This window comes from Diceros bicornis, chromosome 19 (assembly GCF_020826845.1).
Source record: "Diceros bicornis minor isolate mBicDic1 chromosome 19, mDicBic1.mat.cur, whole genome shotgun sequence".
In the NCBI taxonomy this organism is placed as follows: domain Eukaryota; kingdom Metazoa; phylum Chordata; class Mammalia; order Perissodactyla; family Rhinocerotidae; genus Diceros; species Diceros bicornis.
This window is the reverse complement of record NC_080758.1, coordinates 29,968,910-29,992,432: the sequence shown is the minus strand read 5'-3', so window position 1 is coordinate 29,992,432 and position 23,523 is coordinate 29,968,910. Positions and strand designations below refer to the sequence as shown.

The window sequence follows — 23,523 nt, the reverse complement described above, 5'->3', positions numbered from 1 at the left end:
ATACAGTAGCGTTTATATTGCTACTTCTTGATTTCTGACTCTTAGGCATTATTTATTGACTTCCCACTATGGAAGGGGGGAAATAACGTTCTGTTACTCCTGACCTCATGCCGCACATGCACACTTTCTATTCTCCATCACCCTAATATAATCATAGTATAATTTTGGATAACTTACTAGTCAGCGTCTATGTCATAAGGACTATGAGAGTGTTATTTATGCTGAATCTTGTATCACTCCCAGGTTTTGCTTATGCTGGTCCTCTCATGTGTGTATCTGTGTAACCACCACCATATCAGGATCAGAACAATTCCATGACCACAAAGGTCTGCCTTGTGCTGGCCCTTTAGAGTGACACCCATCCCCACCATACCAAACCTCTGGCAAATGCCAATCTGTTCTCTATCTCTGTAATTTCAAGAATGTTCTGTAAATGGAATCATACAGTACATGACCTTTTGAGATTGACTTTATTCACTCAACACAATGCATTCAGGAAACTTATAAGTCGTTGCCCATATAAGTAATTCATTCCTTCTTATTGCTGAGTGGTATTTCCCTGCAACGCATGCAGCACAGTTTGTTTAACTATTCTCTTATTATTGAACATTTTGGTTGTGTCTAGTTTTTGCTATAGAAAGAAAGCTGCTATAAACATTCATGCACAGGTTTTTGTGTGGACATCAGTTTTCATTTCTATGAGACAAACACTTGACAGATTAATTGCTGGGTCATGGAATCCACTTCCTCTCCTGAAAGAAGTCAGGAAATGATTCCTTCTGTTGGATACATTCACATACAAGTTCTGAGGTCCACATTGCTTGGTACATTTGGGCTAAGTTTTACAAGTTACATCAATAAAGGGTTGGAATAGGGAGTCATCCAGGAACAGACCTGGTTTCATCCCAAAGCTGAGCAGGCCCTGGAAAACCCTCTCCCTTCCTCCAGCTGAGTAGCTCTTGGTTGAGGCTGGTTCAGAATGAGGTCACAAGCCAGCCACATCCTAGGATGCTGGGGTTTGGAATTTGGGACCAGCCCACAGCCACAGATCCTTCTTGGCCTGAGGCTCCCAAGTGGGGAATCACCATGAAGACCTCAAGATGGAGTGAGGGGCCAGGAGGAGAGAGCAGAGGCCCCACACAGGGAGGAAGTATTATTTCTGCTAGGCCTGTCCAAGTCTCTCCGAAAACAGAAGATGAGCAACTCCTCAACTGTAGCCACCTTTTCTGCCTGATTCCTATTTCACAATCTAGAAGCAGGAACTGTCTAGAATCTGGAAGAAGGTTACTGTCACAGCCATGTCACTCCATCATAGGCGCTTCCTCTTATATCACGGGAGGCGGGCCTTCCCTCCTCTCCACAGAGCACAGAGGTCAGGGTTCTCCCCAGCACACACACTAGGACAGAGCAGGCTCCTCAGGCCTCCAGGATGCCCATCCCTGCCTCCCGGCCCCTCCCCCCTCCTCCTTGCCTGCTGCTGACTCTACTGCTGGGACTCACAGGTGAGCATTCCTTGGGGTAGACTCCTCTCCCTCTGTCTGGGGACTTTTAGGGTCTCCAGGTAAATACACGTACACCACCCAGAGCTACCACAGAAGGCCCAGACTGGGCACTATCTGAGAGCATGAAATCGGGGATCTGAGTGCTTTCTCTGTGGATCCATCACCTGCTGGTCACCAGAGGCGTCGAAACAGATGGTGCTTCAGACAGCAACAAGGACAACTTTGTGCTTGTTAACTTGTCTAATCCTCACAATGACCCTGTGATAGCTATGACCATTATCCCTGATTTACAGATGGAGAAACTGAGGCAGAGAGAGTAACTTGTCCAGTGTGCTCTACCCTAAGGCCGGGGCGGAGCCAGGATTCAAGTCTAGGCTGACCAACTCCAGAGTTCATTCCTTTAACCATGTTATGCTGCTCAGCTTCTCGGAGGAGGCTAATTGCAGAAAAATCAGAAAGTACAGAGAAGCGAACAGAAGGATACTCACCACCATCACGCCACTGACACATCACCACAATTCCAGTTCTGCTGTGTGCACTTGCAAACCTTTGTTAATGATGTGTTGGGTGACTCCCATGTGCCCATTGTTTTCCTGAGCTTTTAGTATGTATTATAATTTTATTTAATCCCCCCAAATCCTGTACACTACCATGCTAGGCCACATTTTTATATCTATGTGTAAATGCGTATATTTATGTCTGTGTGTATGTATGAGTGGGTCTGAGGAAGTGTACACTCACACACAGGAATTTTTAAAAGACTTGCCTTACACTTTTATTCAAATCATTTTCAGTCTACATGAAATGCACATTGAACAGATGTTTAACTTTCTCTGTCTCTCAGCCAACATCCCTCATTTCTGCTTCCCTAAATTTACCCCTTACCCTGCCTAAACGCTTAAGAGAAGTAAACTTCTCTCTTCCGTGTGTTACTATCTTGGAGTCCCTCTTGCATGCTGGATAGAGGTCAGGTGGAGAGAAGGGGACACAACATACAGAGACTCCTGCCTATCTGATCTGTATCTATAATTATATCCATATCTGTATGCATATCTACATCTACACCCTCTAAAGTGAGCTGAAGTCTCCTTGCCTCAGGAATCTAATGAGTAATAACTTCAATTTCTTGAACACTCCCCATGTCCAGACACTGTTAGAAATGCCTATGCCTGTTATCTCATGTGATCACTATTTCCAAGGCAGAGACTCTTGTCCCTTCTACCTTACAGAAAGAAAATAAAAGCACAGGGAGCTTCAGGTCACTCAGTGGTCAACGGTAGAGCTGTGGTTTAAACTCAGGCAGTTGACTCTAGAGCTCATGGATTTAACCGTTACCCTCCTTCCATCCCATGAGATTTCTGCAGTTTCTGCCACTGGGTGTGGGGAAGCGTGGGTGTGGGGAAGAGGGTTTGTGGTTTTCTTCTCCTGGGCTTTTCTGCTTCCTGAGTAAATGCAATTTGCTTTTGTTTTTCACCAAGTCATCTGCACGAGAAACTCAGGTTATGACACAATTTCTACAGAGATTACCCACTTAAAATAGACTTCAGAGTCTCAAGGAGGTGCCACACTGGGCAATTCAGATATCATACAAACATTTTTTGGATACCTACTATTTACCGGGAGCTGCTTTTGGAAGTTGGGGTGGATTGGTGAATAAAAGAGAGAAATTAGTTGCCCTCATGGAGCTTATATCTTAGTGGGGAAATGACAGTAAACAATAGACATAATGAATAAGTAAATAATATAGTGTATTAGAAAGTGATAACTGTTAAGGAGAAAACTAAAGTATAGCTGGATAAGAGAATTGAGAACAGACTCTGTAGGGTGGGATGTATTTTAAACAGGGTAGAGGAATCACGGAGAAGGGCAAATTTAAACAAAGAGAAAAAGAAGGTGCAGAAGTGAGCCACGTGGTGATCTGGAGGAGGAGACTTCCTGATACAGAACAGTGTGTGCAAAGGCCCTGAGAGTAGGATCCTCCTGCTGTGCTCAAGGATTTGGGCTTTTGCTCTGAGTGACATGGCTGCCATTGCGAGGTTTTGAAGAGAGAAGTGACATGATCTGACATGAGTTTTAAATTATTCTAGCATTTGGTTAAGAATAGACTATATCAGGACATAGGTAGAGGAAACTAGAGCACGTAAGGTCACTGCCTCCCTGCGAACAAGAAGAAGCGGCTTGCACCAGGACAGTAGCTGGTAGAGGCAGGGGAAAGAGGCCAGATTTTGGAAGCATGCTGGAGTGGAGCCAACAGGATTTCCTAATGCATAGGATTGGGATGGGAGAGAAAGTCTCTAACGGTTTGGGGCCTGAGCATCTGGAAGAGTAATGGCGCCTCAGCTGAGACACAGAGGGCTGTGGGGGACATTCAGGAGTTCACTTTGGGTCATGTTAACTGTAGCTGTTTATTTCCGTCCAAAGAACATGTCCAGTGGGTGGTTGGACATACAAATCCAGAGTTCAGGGGAAAGGTCTGCGCCAGAGAAGTAAATACAAGAATTACAGATACACAGATGGCAAATGGATCTCGACCCTCTGCTCCTCTTCTCTCCTCCCTCCTCTATTCCTTCCATTTGTCCATCCAAGATTCATCCATATTTCTCCCCATTTTTGTCTTAGCAGTTCCCATCTTCTTCTCCAGACTTACAAACCCAAACCACCTGATGCTCTGGGCGCACCAAAGGACCTGCCCTGTAGTAGCATGTGCTGTCCTTAGGAGGCAGGTTTGGTTACAAGCAGTGCTAAGTGGATGGGATTTGCCAGCTCACCCTCTGCAAAGGTGAACACAAATATTCTCCCTGAGGAGTAGCTAAGAAATAGAAAAGAGCACAGGATTTATTTGTGGTGACACAACAGCATTCTCCCCTGATTTATATCCGTGCCACCAGAATCTATGACTGTTTTTTAGGACACCTCAAATAGGTAGGAATGCTTTTGTATTTCTCTGTGTGTCCGGAAACTGGCTAGTCACTGAGGCAGTGAAATGCAACTGGAAAGTCTCGCCCCTGCAGTTCAGTGATTGGCCCAAAAGTGACTCATGTCCCTTCAACTCATAACTCATTGTCCAAACACAGTCAACCACCCACAATTCTTTCAAAACACAAGTTTGAAGTCTGCTGTTTCCTTGCTTGCTCCCATGGTTCTATCTCCCCATTCAAGTTCAGGTTTCTCCACTCTATCAGCCTTTGAGACCACACATTTTATCTTTTTCCTTGAGCCATTTCATCCAATCCCAAGGCTCTACGTGGGGCGATCACCTTGTGTTAGTACTTATGTTTGATTGTGGTAAAGTGTACATAAAATAAAACTTACCATTTTAACAGTCTTTAAGGTTACAATTCAGTGGCATCAAGTACATTCACAATGTTGTGAAACAGTCACCACTATACATTTCCAGAAATTTTCAACATCCTAAGCAGAAACTCTGTTCCCATTAAACAGTAAGTCCCCTTTCCTCCTTCCCTCCAGCCCCAGTAATCTCTGATCTACTTTTTCTATCTATGCATTTCCCTGTTCTAGGTACTTCATATAAGTGGAATCATAGATTTGTCCTTTTCTATCTGGCTTATTTCACTTAGCAAAATATTTTTAAGGTTAATCCAGGTTACGGGACGTATCTGAATGTCATCGCTTGTTAGTGCTGAATGACATTCCATTTTATGTATATACCACCTTTTGTTTATCCCTTAATCTCTTGATGCAAATTTGGGTTGTTTCCACTACCGTTTTGTTATTGTGAATAATGCTGCTATGAACATTGATGTACATGTGTCTGTTTGAGTCCCAGCTGTTAATATTTTGGGATATATACCCAAGAGTGGAATTGTTGCCGTCATATGGTAGATACTATGTGTAACTGTTGAAGAAACCTTCACTGTTTCCACAGTGGCTTCCGTATTTTATATTCCTACCAGCAATGTACAAGGGTTTCAATTTCTCCACATCTTTGCCAACAATTATTTTCTGTATTTTTATTTTGTTTTTCATAACAGCCATCCTAAGGGATGTGAAGGAATATCTCATAGTGGTTTTTGCTTTGCATTTTTCTAATGACTAGTGACGTTGAGCGTCTTTTTATGTGCTTACTGATCTTTTGCATACCTTTTTTGGAGAAATGTCTATTCAAGTCCTTTGTCCATTTTTTAATTCTGTTGTCTGTTATTTTGTTGTTGAATGGTGAGAGTTCTTTATATATTCTGGATATTAATCCCTTATCAGATTATGCTTGGCAAATATTTTCTCTCATTCTGTCAGTTGTCTTTTCACTATACTGATAGTGTCCTCTGAGGGACAAAGTGTTTTAATTTTGATGAAGTCCAATTTACGTGTTTTTTTGTTGTTGTTGCGTATACTTTTGGTGTCATAGCCAAAAAAATCATTGCCAAATCCAATGTCAGGAAGAGTTTCACTTCTGTCTTTTTCTCAGAATTTTATATTTTTAGCTCTTACATTTAGGTCTTTGATCTATTTTGAGTTCATTTGTTTATATGATATAAACCAAAGGTCCCACTTCATTCTTTTGTATGTGGATATCCAGTTTTCCCAGCATTATTTGTAGAAAAGTTTGTCCTTTCCCCATTGAATGGTCTTGGTACCCTAGTTGGAAATCACTTGCCCATATATTTAAAGGTTTATTTCTAGGTTTTCTATTCTATTCCATTGGTTTATATATCTGTTCTAGTGTCAGTTCCACAGTACTTTGATTATTGTAGCTTTGTAGTAAGTTTTTTATTAAGGACGTGTGAGTCCTCCAACTGTGTTCTTCTTTTTCAAGGTTGGTTGGTTATTTGGGGGTCCCTTGAGATTTCATATGAATTTTGGAATGTATTTTTCGATTTATGCAAAATATTTCTGCCATTGGGATTTTGACAGGAATTGTATCAAATCTGTAGATTGCTTTAGGTAGTAGTCAGTACTCAACCTAATAATATGAAGTCTTCCAATCCATGAACAGGGATGTTTTTCCATTTATTTATGTCTTCTTTAATTTCTTTCAGCAATGTTTTGTACTTTTGAGTGTACAAGGCTTTGATTTCCGTGGTTAAATTTATTCCTAGGTATTTTATAATTTTTGGTGCTGTTGTAAATGGAATTGTTTGCTTAATTTCCTTTTTGGATTGTTCATCACTAATGTATAGAAATGCAACTGATTTTTGCCTGTTGATTTTTTATCTTGCAAATTTGCTGAATTCATTTATTAGCTCTAACAGTTTTGTGTGTGTGTGTATGTGTAATCACTAGAGTTGCTACATATAAAATCATGTCATGTGCAAACAGAGATAGCTTTACTTCTTCCTTTCCATTTTGGATGCCTTTCATTTATTTTTCTTGCCTAATTGATTTTTCTGGAATTTCGAATATTGCCTTGAATGGAAGTGGTGAAAGTGGGCATCTTTGTCTTGTTCCTGATCTTCAGGGGAAAAACTTTCAGACTTTCTCCGTCTAGTATGTTGTTTGCTGTGGGTTTTTTATGGTTTTGTGGAAGTTTCTATCTATTCCTGGTATACGGCCTGTTTTTATTATTAAAAACATTGACTTTGTCAAATGCTTTTTCTGCATCAAATAAGATGATCATGGGGTTTTTTTTCCTTCATTCTATTAATGTGATATATTACATTGTTTGATTTTCGTATAGTGAACCATTTTTGTATTCTGGGAATAAATCCCAGTTGGTCATGTGGTAAAACTCTTTTAATATGCTGCTGAATTTGGTTTACTAATATTTCATTGTGGATTGTTGCATCAATTTACATAAGAGATATTGGTCTGTAGTTTTCTTATAGTGCATTTGTCTGGCTTTGGTATTAGGATAATGCTGGCCTGCAATTGAGCCTAGAATGACTCTGAATAAGATAGGTAGACTTCCTTCCTCTTCAATTTTTTGGAAGAATTTGAGAGGATTAGTGTTCTTTAAATGTTTGGTAGAATCCACCAGTTGAGTCAAGTTTTCCTTGGCTTTTCTTTTTGGGAGATTTTTGATTATTGATGCAATCTCCTTCCTAGTTGTAGGTCTATTCAGATTTTCTTGTTCTTCTTGATGCAGTCTTGGTAAGGTGTGTGTTTCTAAGAATTTGCCCATTTTATTCTGGTTATCCAATTTTTTGGTGTACAATTGCTCATAGTACTCTTTTATAATCTCTCTTACCTCTATAAAATTTTATTAGTGTTCTTTAATTTCTGATTTTAGTTATTCAGGTCTTCTCTCTGTTTTTCTTAGTCAATCTAGCTAAAAGTTTGTCAGTTGGGATGATCTTTTTGAAGAACCTCTGTTGGTTTGTTTATTCTCTCTTTGGTTTTTATATTCACATTTTATTTATCTCTGCTTGAAAATAGTAATAATAAAAATTAAGAAATTTAAAAAAATAATCTTTGTTATTCTCTTCGTTTTGCTAGCTTTGGGTTTTAGTTTTATTTTTCTCTTCTTTTTCTAATTTCTTAAGGTATATAGTTAAGCTATTAATTTATGATTTTTCCTCTTTTGAAATGTATCCATTTACAGCTATAAATTTCCCTCTAGCACTCCTTTCGCTGCATCTTAAGTTTTGGTATGTTGTGTTTATGTTTTCACTTGTCTCAAGGCATTTTCTAATTTCCCTTGTGACTTCTGTGACTATTGATTTTTTTAAGAGTGTGTTGTTTGATTTCTATGTATTTGTGAAAATTCCATTTCTCCTTCTATTATTGATTTCTAGTATTGTTTTTCAAACTAGTTCACTGGTTCACTGCTTGGATAGCATGTCTTCCAGTTTCCAATCAGTTTCCTGTTCATTCAACCTGTGTGACAATGCCACATACACGGGCGTTCTGTTGTGGCATCAGGTTTCTGAAACAGAAGGGATCTGTGTGGTAGACAGAACAATGATCGCTCATTGTTCTATGCATTTGTGAATATTCCGTTTTTCCTTCTGTTATTGATTTCTAGTTTTATTTTTCAAACTGTTTCACCATTGCACTGCTTGAGTAGCCCTTTCTCAGATTCTCATAAATTGCTTTGTCATTCAAACTATGTGACAATGCCATATATATGGGATTTGTTATGGAAACTGGTTTCTGTAACAGGCAGAAGAGATCTATGTGGTAGACAGAACAATAGCCCCTCGAAGAGGTCCATTTCCTAATACCTGGAACCTGTGAATATTTTACTTTATAAGGCAAAGGGATTTGGCAGGAGTGATTAACTTAAGACTCTTGATATGGGGAGATTATCCAAGATCATCAAGGTGGGCCCAGTGTGATCACAAGGGTCCTTATAGGAAGGAGGCAGAAAAGTCAAAGGTAGACAAGGCCAAGCCAACGGAAGCAGAAGGCTGAAGTAATAGGAGTAAAAAGAAGTAATAGGAGTAACAGAACCATGAGGAAAGGAACGTGGCAGCCTCTAGAATTAGGAAAGGCAAGGAGGGAGCTTCCAGAAGAAATGCAGCTCAGCTGACACCTTGATTTTAGCCCAGTAACACCAGTTGTGGACTTCTGACCTCCAGAACTGTAAGATAATAAATTTCTGTTATTTTAAGCCACTAAATTATTGGTAATTTGTTACAGCAGGATTAGGACATTAATATAACATGATTACGCTATGGAAAAAAATCCCAGGAACTTGAAACAATGTTTCACTTCTTATTTAAACTACATGTTCATTGTGTGTTGGGAGCTCTGCCCGTCAGTGTCACTCAAGTATCCAGGCTGAAGGAGCAGATGCATCATGAGCATGTGGAAGAGGGAAGTTGATCCATAGAGGTTCTGAGAGTTAAATGCATATCCCACAAAATACATCCATCACTTCTACTGCAACTCAATGATCTAAAGAAGTCTCCGGGCCCCGTTCAATGCAATGGTCCAGAAATGCAACCCTCTGTGAGGCCAGAGAGTGGATATGCAGAATTATTTGGTGAAGCATGACATCTAGAGAGGGCTCAGGCACTCAAAGCGGCTCTCTGCCACATCACTTAACCTCTCTGTGCCTCAGTTGCTCATTTGTGATACAGTCTCACATTACATACTTGTGAGAGTTACATGCAGGGTCCGTGCAATGTGCTGAGCTCAAGGTCCGCCTGTGCTGTGCACTCAGTCAGTGACAGCTGTTATTGATAAACGCTTGAGAAAACCTACAGGATCACATAAGACTGAATAAACGATTGGTTTGTTTTTCTCCAGGAGCAGCAGGTGCGGAGGAGCTGCAGGTGCTTCAGCCTGAGAAGTCAGTGTCTGTTGCAGCAGGAGAGACGGTCACTCTGCACTGTATCATGACCTCCGTCATCCCCGTGGGGCCCGTCCAGTGGTTCAGGGGGACAGGGCCAGGTCGGGAGTTAATCTACAGTTTCAAAGGAGGCCACTTCCCCCGAGTAACAAATGTTGCAGACACCACAAAGAGAAACAGCATGGACTATTCCATCCGCATCAGTAACATCACCCCGGCAGACACTGGTATCTACTACTGTGTGAAGTTCCAGAAAGGGAGCCCTGATGACGTGGAGTTTAAGTCTGGACCAGGCACCCAGCTCACCGTGAGTGGTGAGTACAGCGTGGGCCTCCTTCATCCCCTGGTGTGTGACAACAAGTCAATAATAACGCCCCCCATTCTTTGAGCAACAGCAAGAATCAGGTGTGGCTGTGGGTGCTTATATTCATGATCTGATTTCACCCCCTTCCACTGATCAGGAAAGTTGAGGCCTGGAGAGGTCGTGCTTATAGCTCAAGACCCCACAGCTGGTAAATGGGGGGGAATGTCTGAACCCTGGTCTGCCTGGCTCCACAGTCTTTGCCTTTTCCATCCTGTCCAGCCCTTTGTTCCAGGGAGGAGGGAACTGAAAGTCTGAGTGACTCGCCCAGTCACACGGCCAGACCTTGCCCCTGCCCCCAGAGAGTGCCCCTCAATGTGGCCGAGTCTTCCTTTACTCAGCACTTACTGAGCACCTACGGTGTGCCAGGCTCTGCTCTGTGCTATGGAAGCAGCAGTGGACACAGCAGGCAAAGGCTCTTCTCCCAGGAAGCTCACGTCCTCTTCCCTTCCTGTGAGGAGCAATCCAGGCAGGGCAGGGAGGGAGAACGTGTGTTTCTTCATCTCATCCTCAGAAACATCACACTGAGAGGAACCCCTAAGAGGCCCAGACTCTGTTTACTCTGACAGCCCGGCTGGAGGAGACGCACACAGGTTGGGTGTTTGCTGTGTGTCTGTCCAAAAAACCCTCGAGTGATTCAGAGACCAACTCACACAGTTCCTGAAGGCTCCCGGCAGAGCTGGGCCATCTCAGAATGTCCCTCACCCAGGGAAGAGGTTCCCCATGTGTGTGACTTGGGTGTTTCCTGTTGAGGCAGCAAGGATGGTAATTTAGGGTTTTCTGCCTGAGGCCCAGGATACTGAATCCTGAAATGTCTGCACAGAAAGCACCGTTAGACCCATCCAGCCCAAACCCCACATGTACAGATGGGGAGCCTGTGGCCAAGAGATGACGGGGGACTTGCCCACGGTCACATGGCCAGTGAGGGAGGGGATCATTCCAGAATCCAGATCTGATTCCAGGCAGGACCCTTCCTGCCCTGGCATTTTACACTCTTTCTCTGGAAGAGCCTGGCCCATAGTAAGTGATGAATAAATTTGCTAACCAAAACACTGAACAGGAAGCCAGCATTGCTCCTTTTCATCGGTTTTTCAAAGGTTCAGAATGCCCCTTGCATTCAGCCCCTGAGGCCCAAGGTGATTGGGAAGCTGTCCTCATCTTCAGCCACATCATCTGCAATCAAGCATTCCATGTCAGCACCCAGAGGTGCCCTTTGTTTCAACAGCTACATCACATCCACTGTGTGGAGACAGCATCCTTCATTTTAGTCTTCCATTGATGGATACAAAGTTGTTCCCAACCTTGGGATATTAAACCAGTGCTGCACCACTCTAATCAAGTGGGAGGTGCCCACTGGAGGTGGCATTGCTAGGTCAGCAGATACGTGTATTTTAATTTGTTGGATATTGCCAAATTTCCCGCCTAGAGGTGGTAGCAATTGAGTATCTCCACAACCCTGCCCCTTCCTCAGAGTTCACCTCTGGGAACCTGTGTGTCCTCCTCTGTAAGATGAGGATGGTGACCCGCCCTCCCAGCACTATTAGAAGGATGAAAAAATAACATATGTAAAGGGTCATAACAGTGTCACACATTTATGGTCAGTGATGATAATCACAATCATGTTTATTGTTTATAAATGTTCCTTTTTTAGCCAACCCTCTCCCCCTGTGGTATCAGGCCCCATGGCGAGGGCCCCACCTGAGCAGACAGTGAGCTTCACGTGCGAGTCCCACAGCTTCTCCCCCAGAAACATCACCCTGAAGTGGTTCAAAAATGGGAATGAGCTCCCAGCCTCCCAGACCAACATGGACCCAGAGGGAGACGGCGTTTCCTACAGTGTCTCCAGCACAGCCAAGGTGGTGCTGGCCCCGGGGGATGTTCGCTCCCAGGTCATCTGCGAGGTGGCCCACGTCACCCTGCAGGGGGGCCCTCCTCTTCGTGGGACGGCCAACTTGTCTGAGACCCTCCAAGGTAGACGCCCCTCACCCCAGCCCAAGCCCACACCTGCCCCCACGCCCCCAAGCCCCCAAGCCCACTCCTCCCCCTGCTGTTTGTTCCAGGCCTGAATTTCCTAGAATCTAGTTCCTGACCATCCTTCCCAATCACCAGGCACCTGGATGTGCTGGTCACTCACCTGTTTTAACGGCAGCTGCCAGGTGAACACCTGCCCCGTGCCAAGCTCTGTGCTAGGTCGTGTCGTCCACTTTACCAATAGCAGCTCCAGTTACTGAACACCCACTCTAAGCCCAGCCCCTACCTGCTTGGTGATTTCATTTATTTTGCTACAGTTATGCTCCCACTGTATGCCAGGGGCAGTGCTTGTTGATTTCACTCATTATGACCCTAATAGGAGCTACCAGTCCCTGAGCACCTACTGTGAGCCTGGCACTGTGCTTTGTGATCATTCATATGCAGAGAGTCCTCTCAGTGTTTGAGCGCCTGCTTCATGCCTAGCACTGTCCTGGGTGATTTCCATCTGGGGTGGTGGGAGCTAAGGTATGGAGCCCCTCCTCTGTGATCTGTCTGTTCCATAATGTCAGAGCCTCTGCCCTGTGCTGTTTCAGTTCCGCCCACCTTGGAGGTTTCCCAACAGCCCACGGCAGGGAACCTGGTGAACGTCACCTGCCAGGCGGACAAGTTCTACCCCTGGCCCCTAAAGCTGACCTGGTTCGAGAATGGAAACGTGTCCCGAACAGAAACGGCCTCAACACTCATAGAGAACAAGGATGGCACCTTTAACTGGACGAGCTGCCTCCTGGTGAACTCATCTGCCCACAGGGAGGATGTCGTGCTCACCTGCCAGGTGGAGCATGACGGGCATCCGGCGTTCACCAAACACCATACGCTGGAGGCCTCTGCCCACCAGAAGGAGCAGGACACAGGTGGAACCCCTGGTGAGGCCTCCACTCCTACTGACTTGGCTCCTTGTAAATGGTATCTTTTTTAGATATTAAATGTAGTAATTAATGCGTATTAGAGAATAATCTAGAAGTCTATAAATATAAAGCAGAACTTGGAAGTGAGCTCCCCTCCCCCACATCCCACAGCCCAAGAGTCACCACCGGTAAGAGTTTGGTGCATATCTTTATAGATGTTTTGACATAAATACATATTAAAGAAAGAAGTAGGGAATGAGGAGGGCCATCCTGCTCATCCTGTTCAATCATCCTGCTTCTTGCTTTCTTCACCTGACAATGATTATGTTCACCATCCACATCAGCCCACCTCCCTCTTCCTTGCTGTCTCTAAACTCTGCCTAGTCTCTATTCCATCCTAGACTTATCCATCCATATCACTAATGCCACCCCAGTAGACGCCTGCCCCTACTAACTACCCTGTGAAATTCTCAGAAGGGAGCCCTGAGGACGTGGGGTTTGAGTCTGGACCAGCCACCTGGGTGACCCTGAGTGGTCAAAACACCAGCCTGCTTTGTTCCTTGATTTCTGACAATGGTCCAGCAATAATCACAACCGCTCACTGCACATTTACTATATGCAAATTCCAGTTCCTCTGTGATCTCCTTTCCTGCTGCAACCACCCTGAGAGATTTGAGTGTTACCAATGAGACTTGAGGGGCAATGGTCAGTATGTTGTTGAAGAATTTTTGCTGTTAGACCAGGTGATTGGGCTAAATTAATCAAGGTAAATCTGAGTCCCTGAGGACAGGGACCACCAGCCTTTACAGGACATATCTGCTAATTAGAGACCCATTCCCCCTCTGCTGGGTATTGTCCCAAGGACCTACAAAGTCCCCCTTTCCGTGAACAATATACGTCTCATTTCTCTCTCATGTAACATCAGAAGGGAACAGAGTCAGGTTTCCAGGAGTCTTGACTCCAGAAGAACTTTCAAAGGCCCATGTTCCTTCCATCTGCCCTATGGTGTTATCCTCATCTGCTGGGTCAACTCTTGGACACCAGTGTCCATGACCCTGTCTTCTGAAAGAGTAAAGATGGGAAAAGGAAGACAATTTCCCTTAAACCAAGAGACAAACAGAAGCTGCATAACTGTGTCCACTAATAACTTGGTCAAGTATGCACATCCAGATGCAAGTGGCGTCCACTATTGTGTGGTCTATGATTAAGGACATTGGTTTTCTACAAAGCCAATACCATTACACGCTTAATAAAGTTAACAATAATTCCCTAATATCATCTAAAATGGAGTATACATTCACATTTTCCCAAATTTCTTTTATAGCTGTTTTTTTGCACCAAAATTGTTTTAATTCATCCATAAAGGCTTGGTAGAATATTCCTGTGCAACCATCAGGGTCTCAAGAATTCTTTTTCATGAATATTTAAATTATGAGTTCAATTTCCTTAATAGTTTAGGGCTATTCAAATTATTCATTTCATGTTGAGTGAATTGTGGTAGATTGTGCTTTTTGAGGAATTTGGTCCATTTTCCCTAAATTGTCAAAGCTGTCTGTAGGATTGCATACAATCTCCCCTTATTATCCTTCTGACATCTGCAGGGTCCATAGTGATGTCCTGTCTTTCATTCCCGATTTCGGAAATGTGTCATTTCTCCTTTTTTTATTGTCAGTCTTGCCAGAAATTTTTCAATGTTATTGATCTTTCCAAAGAACCTGCGTTTTGTTTCAGGGGTTTTTCTCTATTGTTTCTCTGTTTTCAATTTCATTGATTTTTCTCCTCTTTTCTGTACTATTTCCATCCTTCCTTCTGCTTTGGGTTTATTTTGCTCCTCCTTTTCTAGTTTCCTGAGGCAGGAGCTTAGATGATTGGTTTTATGCTCCTCTTTTCTCTAATGCCATCCTGGTCTCCTCCTGTGCTGGGCAGTCAGGAGAGTGGAATCTTGACCCCTGGCCGCTGTGTTCTCCCTCCAGTCCTCAGGGCCCAGCCAGTCTGCTTCCTCGTCCTCCTGTCAGCGTCCTCCTGTGCTTGTACCTCATGTTGTTTCTAGGAGTCAGAGTTGTACTGAAGGGGGAGAGTAGGGAGAGATGGGTCCACACCATCCTGTCTGGACCAGCCTGGGTTTGCTCCTCAGTCTCCACCTCCCCCGGGGCTCAGACCAGGGCTGTTAGTTCTGGTGCTCTCAGTGTGCCTGACCGAGCACCCTCGCTAGTGTACTGAGTCTGGAAATGGTTTTTGGGTTGTCCAGGTTGGCGGGCTGGAGCAAAGTGCAAGATGCCTCCATGACCCTGCTGCAGCAGGATGCCCAGCCTGTCCCGGGCATCTGAGGGCTCCAGCCACTGCAGTCCTGGGTTCAATGGGCCTGGCGTGAGGGTGAGCATCTTTGGGTTTGTTTGTATGTTGTTGGGGTATTTACAATATTTCTAGCTTAATGACCCTCTCTTCTCTCAGTACAGTATAAGCCAGGTGTGTTAATGGAGTTTGGGTGGGTTGGTTGGTTTTGACAGTGAGACAAAGGTTCTGAGGCCTCTGAGTTTTTTGGTTCTCTTTTTCTTCAGGATCTTAAATTTCCCTCCCCCCGTTTCCTTTTTCCCTTCACTACTCAATTGCCAAACAGCGCTTCTTCCTTTTTTTCTGCCTTTTTGCCCAGAAGTTACGCCCTTTAAATTGAGCCCATCCCTTTTGTCACATCTGTCCTTTGAAATGTCCCAGCCTCCTTGTATTAGGTATCTGTTGCCACTGTAAAAAATTACCACACTTTCTGTGGCTTTAAACAACACAAATGTATTACCTTACAGCTCTAGAGGTCAGGGGTCCACAGCGGGTGGCAGGGCTGCGCTCCTTCTGGAGGTTCTAGGGGAGAATCCGTGTCCTTGTCTTCTCCAGCTCCTAGAGGCTGGCTGCATTCTTTGGGTAAGGGCCCCACCTCACGCTGACCTCTGACTCTGCCATCACGTCTCCTACTCAGACTCTCCTGCCTCCCTCTTTCACTCTCAAGGATCTTTGTGATTACCCTGGCTCCACTCAGATAGCCCAAGATGATGTCCCCATCTCGAGATCCTTAACTGAATCACCAAGGTGAGTATCGTTTGCCATGTAAGTAACATATTCACAGATTCGGAGGATTCTGTGCCAGCCCTTTTCAATCAGGAATACTTTGAAACCCCCTCTGTGCTCTAACCTGCAGGACAGACACTTTTTCAATATTCTCAAATTTAATGTGGATTTACTAGTGATGGTGGGATTTCTAAATAACTCTCAGGCTCACCTTTTAGCTGCCCTTGTCACTTTTCTCATGGCTGAGTGAGGCTGGGATGGCAGCCTTGTGACAGACGGCGTACTAGGGTGTGTTGATTTTTCTCTTTGATTCAGTTATTTTGCAGTTTTAGCATTTTCTCTTCAGCTAATACTGGGCGCCAGTTTTGTGTGCAATTTACTTTCCCCGCTTTGTGTTTTCTTGTGGTTGGAGAGGTCGCTTTTGAGGTAAGGAGCTGTGCTGCTGCCATTGTCCTTGGTGCCCAGGAGTCACTGAAGATTCCTGAGTGCCTTGGCCCATGTGTCCCTGTCCCACCTCTCAGGGCCCATACGTCCCCATCAGGGCCCTATTCTGGCAGACAGGCCCACTGCCCTTGAGAGTTCAGACTCCTCTGTAGCTCTGCTAATATAATTGTGTCCTGGGCACATCCTCAGTTCTTCTGCCCCCTGGCTCTGGGATATGAGACTCTGCAGTGCCACCAGGAAGTCCTCTGGCTTTCACACTTCACCTTTCACTTGTGATTAATCTCTCTTACTTTTCATTGTCTTTCTCCAAAGGATTGATCCCCAGCAACAGGCATCCAATTCCATAGTCCTTATAATTACCATTTCCTATTCAGTTTCAAATGCTGGACACCAAGGTATTCTCTTGCTCTGGTTACACCCTCCCAGTTCACCACTGGTGAAGTCTGAACACTCGCTCAACTAGGAGAAGTAAGGGCTTCACCTGCTCTATCTCCTGCTAGTGCTGGGGTCCTCTTGGCCAGCCAGCCCAGTCATCCAATTCCAAATTTGCATTTAGAGTTTGCTTTCCAGACCACTCTCAGATGGACACCCATATGTCAGTTATGGTGGGAAGAGACCCTGAAGTGGACATAAGAATGTGGAAGTTTATCATGGAGTGCAGCCAGGGTCAATATGCCTGTGGGAGTGAGAGCAGGACTGGGACAGGGAGCTGGTGACCTACAATCAGGGCACAACACAGACTCGTGCTCTCACAGAGCTGTGGAGCCAGGGTGGTCTTTCAGAGCTGTTTTCAGTGGATGGGAAAGGGCTGAGCCTCTATACTCCAGTTCAGCCAGTTCTCTGATGCGAGCTCCCCTCCAGAAGGAGGTGCAAACTTGGGCAATGCAGCTTCTTCACCTGAGAGAAAGTCCCAGAGAGCTGCTCATGAGAACTGTCATCCTCCAGGACCCCAGGAGCAAAAGAGGGTGAGGTCTCCTCTCCTTCCTTAGAATAAATTCATTTATAAAAAATTATTTTAATATATTTCTTTAATTTTAAAATCAAAAACTGCCTATTGTAAAAATGCAAAGAACTCAAACGTACTTCCCCAGATACAATTTTCTGAGTCTAACAGAAAGATTTCAACTGACACAAGACCTGGGCTCAAGGTGGGCCGGATACTGTTAAAGCCCCTCCAAGCATGAGACCTCATTTCCTAGACTCACCAGGCTGTTCTCCAGACAGCAGCTCTCATGAGATCAAGCTACTGTGAGGGCTCCCTTAGCTCCTGACAACATGGGGTAATCCAGCCTCACCCCTGCTATGAATGAGGGCAGCCTTGCATCTCTCTCACCCACTGTGAAACCTGTCCTCACTCCACTTGCATGCTGTGTGGACATTCATTCCTAGGACCCTGAGAGTATGGACTTGTCTTGGTCCCAAAGTCACGGTCTCTGGTCAATCTACAGAAAACAGTGATGGATTTCCCCAGGATTGAATCCCACTAATCTTGTGACCCTCCCTAAACTCTCTGAGCCTCCATTTCCTCATCAGAATGAGGATAGTAATACCCGCTCCAGAGAGGTATGAGGATCAAGTAAGTAAACCAGGAGACACACTTACAGGTCACTGAGTACACCTTCTCCACCCTTCCCTCCTAGGGGACAACTCTCGCATCCTAACAGTGGGGTGAATGAGAATGAGGAACATCTTAACCCTAATTTCTACCTCAAGGTTGAGCACAGGGCAGGATGTAGGTTCAAAAGCTTCCAAATGTTGATGGACCCAGGTAGCCTCAGAGGGAGTAAGTGGAGGCCCTAGGAATGGCTCCTGTGTGGCCCCTCTAATAGCTCCTCCTGTCCCTTGATTTCTAGGCCGAGAGCTGTCTACTGTCCCTCTGGTACTCCTCCTCCTGAGCACAAAGCTGCTGCTGGCCATCAGTGTCTCTGCCATCTATGGCCACAGGAAGTTGAGGGCCTGACTGTAAGTTGTGGGGCAGGGACGGCAGGACACGGTCTGTCCCATAAAGGGTAAAGTCGGTAACAGGGGCCATCCCACAGGTCACACAGGGTCAGGACACACGTGGAGTTAAGAGAAGGTGACACACCTCCCTAAATACTCTCAGGAGTATTCTGGATCCCTCTAAGAGGTTTTCAGTCCCAGGAATTGTGTGGGGTCCTGCAGCAGGAGGGCTGGATTAAGGGTTTTCAAACGGTATCCACAGAGTCCTAGGGGTCCTGTAGTGGAAGTGGGCGGAGGGAGGCTTATTGAGGGACAGCAGAGTAGGTGGTTTCCTTGGAGATCATCTCTCAATTATTTGAACGCTCGGGCTGTATGAGGCTAAAGGAACCCACATTTTAGAGTAATGCTGAGAAGTCCCCGATGCTGCTCTGAGGGCTGTACCTGCTCTGACCCTCTGAGTGACAGAGTGGAAGGGATGGGGAGGGGATCAGGACTTGGGGAGGAAGGCTGAGGTGGCAGAGTCCTATTGCAGGGTCAACCTGTCCTCTCACTGCAGGTTTCTCAGCAGGAGAACAGCACCGAGGACGTAGGAGGCACACAGGGAACGTTTCTGTAATGATGAGCAGATAATTAAATGTGGACATGTTTCCCACAGCTCCTTCCTTCCTTCCCTGCTGTGTGCCACCCGCAATCTCTGCTGCTCCCCTCTCTCTGTGAGGGGTCCAGCCTAAGAGAAGGAGCCTACCAGAAGCTTCCATGACTCTGTTCCAAGAGCCTCCCCTCCCCGGAGACCTGCCTGCTCACACATTCCTGCTGCTCCTTCTCCCAGTCCCTGATGCCCCCGGAGCTGGGTCTTCATACATGGTCCTGAGCAGGGGCCATGGGACCTAGCACTGGGGACTGGCTCACGACATCTCCCTAGAAAGTGAGAAACAAGTCAAGTCTACACACATTAGGACATCTCTCATCGATCGCCTTGGGACTTGGCCATGAACTACACACCCATGCCCATGCACCAAGAGTTATTCTGTCTTCTGGATTCCTGTCTACCCCCAACTCCCCAGCCTTTTTGAGTTGCTCTATTTCCTCTTCAGGTCAAATGAACCCCATTCTGATTTTAAGCAGAAAAATTATTCTCCTTCCCCCTTGCCTAAATGTCCTGCTCCTCAAACCCAGAAAGTTTTTTCTAATCTCTCAGTCACGAAGGCACTCGTTCTTCTATCATCCAGCACCCTTTCAACCCCTTGCTCATGGTACACATGCTGTCAGTTCAAAAGCCTAGGAGTCATCTGTGATTTCTCTTTCTCTTATGTCCCATATTCATTTCTGCCTTCAACATGCTCATGTCCAATGGTGAGACGGCAAATGTTGAACAATTGATTCTCCAAAAGAAGAGAGAAAGCCTTATTTGTAGTGCCTGCCAATTTCTGGGATGTAAACTCTCCCAACGAGGCCAATTTCAAGCTACTAACAGTTTAACCACCACCTTGCAAAATTCCTGAAAATGTAGCGCTTTGCTCTCATGAGCCTATCCAAGCCTTCCCCTGCACACCACTGAGTTATCTTCATAATCTGCACACTTCTCACGCCATCACTACTCCCTGGCCCCAGCCACCATCATCTCTTCCTGGACCATTGCTAGATCCTCTAACTGGCTTTCCTGTTTCAACTACAGCAGGTCTTTAGAAATGTGAGTCAAATCCTATCACTCCTCTGCTTCTTCCCCAGCATATCTGCATGCTTCACTCTCTCCCTTCTTTCAAGTCTCTGCTCAAATGTCACTCTATTAAAGGCACCTTCCAAAAACCACCCTACGTAAAATATAAATTCCTCTCTCACCTGGCATTCCAATCCCTCTTGACCTGATTAATTTGTTTCCTTAGCACTTATTATCACCTGACATACTAAATAAGGGAAGTGCTCACTTTGCTTTGCAGTGCAGGAGTGTAATAGTGTGCAAACTGAAACTATGGAAAGTGATCTCAATAATCAATGAGATTAATAATGACTGTGCTGTGACCTTTAAAATTTTTTTCATTTTGTTGGAAAATGTCCCTTTTAAATGTATAGGAAAAAGAAAAAATAGAAAAACTAATATTTACTTAGTATACTGTCATTTGAAGATTAGAAACAGTGAGAATTAAAGTGTTTGATTTCTTTGTAAAAACTTATCAAGAGCAGTTTGAACAGTGTTTGCCTTCTTGTTGCATAATTTATGATACAGATCAAGCAGCTTTTCTATGCCTTGGTGAATCATCATACGTCTTTCTAAATTTCGATCAGCTTCTAACATTTATCCCTTGTGGTCAGTGTTGTGAAATCTTGACAAAAGTTCCTTTAATTTGCAGTGTTTGCTTGTGTCACTGCCTCAGGGACATTTTCACCCTTTTCCTCACCACCACTTTCTTCATTTATGTGGTAAGTTTGCTGTCACTCAGTTCCTCTGGCTGCACATCTGGCATCTTTCTAACAGTATCAGTGTCGTCATTCCCACAGGCAGCAGTTCCTTCTATGACTCCACTTACATTCTGTTTGCATTTCACTTCCAGCTTTATCACTTTTCATTTCTTCATTGCATTTTCATCTCTGTTGCCCATTCCCTTTTGCAATAACTCATTTTTGTAAAATGTGATGTGGGTTCATCACTGGGAGACAAGGAGTCAACACGACTATACACTTTGCTGTCTATACATAAACTGAGTAACAGAGTCACAGTGATCAATCACTGCAGACTGTGAAAGAAGTCACGTGATTGGTTACTGATCATGATGCGCATCTGTCAGTTACCTGGTGATTTGTGGAGTAAGAAGAGCTAGCAGCAAAGTTTGTGCTTATGCAAATACTCAGAGTGAATTTAGTGTGGTAATTGTAATTTTCACTGTGTGATGGGGACTGATGTTATTTAACTGAGCTGTGGTACCTGAAATTCATGCATATCAGCACCATGCAAAGTGAACCCTGCCTGTGTGTGTGTCTCTTTCTCTAGAGGATGTCGGTTCTATCAGAGAAGGTGCTGTCTATCTGTATCATCAGATGTCAGAACAGTGACTGCCGGATAGTAGAACGTCACGTATTTAAAAGATGAATGAATACTTCATTGAGGACATTAGTTTCTACTAGATGTTGGGTTTCAAAATAAAGTTTCTCTTCATTTGACCATCTGATTTTTGTCTTCTGAAGCCCTTTTGTTAAAGACTACTCTCCCTTCTTCGTGTTTAAAAAGTCCCGTCAAAAATGCAACATCATCTTGAGGCTGGCACAGTAGCATAGTGGTTAAGTTCGGTCACTCCACTTGGCAGCCTGGGGTTCACAGATTCAGATCCTGGGCACGGACCTACGCACCGCTTATCAAGCCATGCTGTGGCAAGCGTCCCACATGTAAGGTAGAGGAAGATGGGCATCGATGTTAGCTCAAGGCTAATCTTCCTCAGCAAAGAGGAGGATTGGCAACGGATTCTAGCACAGGGCTAATCTTCTTCACTTAAAAAAAAAAAAAAGTTCAACATCACCTAGAAAATAAGGAAGTACCAAAAAAAAAAAAGTTCAACATCACCTAGAAATAAGGAAGTAACAAAAGAAAAATCCTCATTGATTGGAGCACATGAGAGTGGTGCAGGAACAAAATGAAAGAGCTCCCAGAGGCCAAAGATGGAACAATTTGAGCAAGAAAATAAAATTGGATTATGCAATGGTATGAATGTTTGTGTCACCCTGAAATTCACGTGTTAGAATCCTAAAGCCCAATGTGATCCGGTTAGAAGATGAGGCTGTTGGAAGATGATTAGATCATGAGGGCTCCATCCTCATCAATGGGCCTAGTGCTCTTATAAAAGAGATCCCACAGGGATTCCTAGCCCCTTCCACCTTGTGAGGACACCATGAGAAATCTGTGAGCAGAGGAGGCCCCTCACCCAACCATGCTGGCACCCTGATTTTGGACTTCCAGCCTCCGGAATGGAGAGAAATATTTTTCTACTGTTTAGAGTGTTTTGATATAGTACTCCAGCTAAAACAAAATATGGATAAACTATGAACTTTGGTTAATAATAATGTGTCAATATAGATTCATTAATTGAAATAAGTGGACCACACATATAAGATGTGAGTATATAGGGGAACCTGTGTGCAGCAGTACATGGAACTCTCTGTTGTTACCTCACTTTTTATGTAAATCTAAATTTGCTAAAAGAATAAATCTATTAAAAAAGCCAACATCTCCTCAGCTGGATCCCTGCTTCTTGCACCTTCTAGGGGAACAGCACAAGGAATGTGTGGTGGGGAGACTTCTGTGTTAATATACCCAAGTTTCATCTCACTTCCCACGTCTGAGGTTCCTTCTCTTTCTTCCTCTGTCCTCTGCCAGAGCTCACCCCAGACCCGGGCACACAGAGATCCCAGAGGAAGCTGCTTCTCAGTCCCCCAGGATATTAATCCTAAACTTCTCCAATTAGTAAAGCCCAGGTCAGACCAAGTGAGGTCGGAGAACTTTGGATAGCTGGGTGAGATGAAGCAGCTTTGAGGATCTAACCGCGGGGAGTTAATACACGTCCTGCAACAAAAGACTCCCACCTGGAAGATGTTCTGAAGAGGCTGGTGGATGCTGTGATGCACCAGGCTGGAGAAGATGGCCCTCAGCTGTCAGCCCTCTTTGGAATTAACTCAGCTGAGGAGAGCCTCCTGGCCCAGGGTCATGCCTGATAACATGCCACATCCAATGATGCATCAACATGGTGATATAAAGGCCCAGCCCTCTCACTCCAGCTCAGGACACTCTGAAGGACCAGCCTAGCACCAGAGCTCCATGGGAGGTCAGCTGAGGAATTCATTGCCGCTCAACTTCTCGTTCTATCCTGTCCTGCTCCTTCTCCTGCCTTCCACAGATATTGATCTTAAATGTACTCTCTGAAAAATGATTTGTTTGTTAGTTTTCATCTCAGAGTCTGTTTCCCAGGGAACCCAACTTGGAACAAAGAGGCTGTGTTGAGTACCTGAAGAAGTGGATATCCCTTTGTTTCTAGGGGCCAAGCAGTCAGGGAAGGAGGGATTGTCTATACTACCATGTATCATAGACCATATAGTCTTACCATGCTAAGCGCAATGAGGGTCCACAGTAGTGTTTATACAAGAAAGGGTGTAATCAGATCTGTG

General features: G+C 44.6%; 2 protein-coding genes across 2 annotated transcripts in view; both read left to right on the top strand.

Annotated features, from left to right (window-relative positions):
- The window catches only part of LOC131418588 (signal-regulatory protein beta-1-like), a 65,011-nt gene extending 41,723 nt beyond the window's left edge, over positions 1-23,288 (top strand). The window contains exon 5 of the mRNA XM_058563051.1: positions 22,739-23,288. The gene's annotated coding sequence lies outside the window, so the exon portion shown is untranslated. The remainder of the gene's footprint in view (positions 1-22,738) is intronic.
- LOC131418202 (signal-regulatory protein beta-1-like) lies at positions 1,402-18,394 on the top strand. The gene is made up of 6 exons (XM_058562198.1): positions 1,402-1,502; positions 9,654-10,014; positions 11,709-12,028; positions 12,622-12,956; positions 13,278-13,316; positions 18,338-18,394. Exons 1-6 carry the CDS (start codon positions 1,430-1,432, stop codon positions 18,392-18,394), a joined length of 1,185 nt encoding a protein of 394 aa, XP_058418181.1. The 5' UTR covers positions 1,402-1,429.
- Positions 23,289-23,523: the final 235 nt, after the last annotated feature.

What these genes read in the sequence shown, in the direction of transcription:
- LOC131418202 (XM_058562198.1), top strand. Translation starts at nt 1,430, where the DNA reads ATGCCCATCCCTGCCTCCCGGCCCCTCCCCCCTCCTCCTTGCCTGCTG. An exon ending in CAGGTGGAACCCCTGGTGAG is followed by an intron (nt 12,957 to 13,277) that starts GCCTCCACTCCT and finishes CATCCACATCAG; the next exon opens with CCCACCTCCCTCTTCCTTGC. An exon ending in CTGTCTCTAAACTCTGCCTA is followed by an intron (nt 13,317 to 18,337) that starts GTCTCTATTCCA and finishes CTGAGCACAAAG; the next exon opens with CTGCTGCTGGCCATCAGTGT.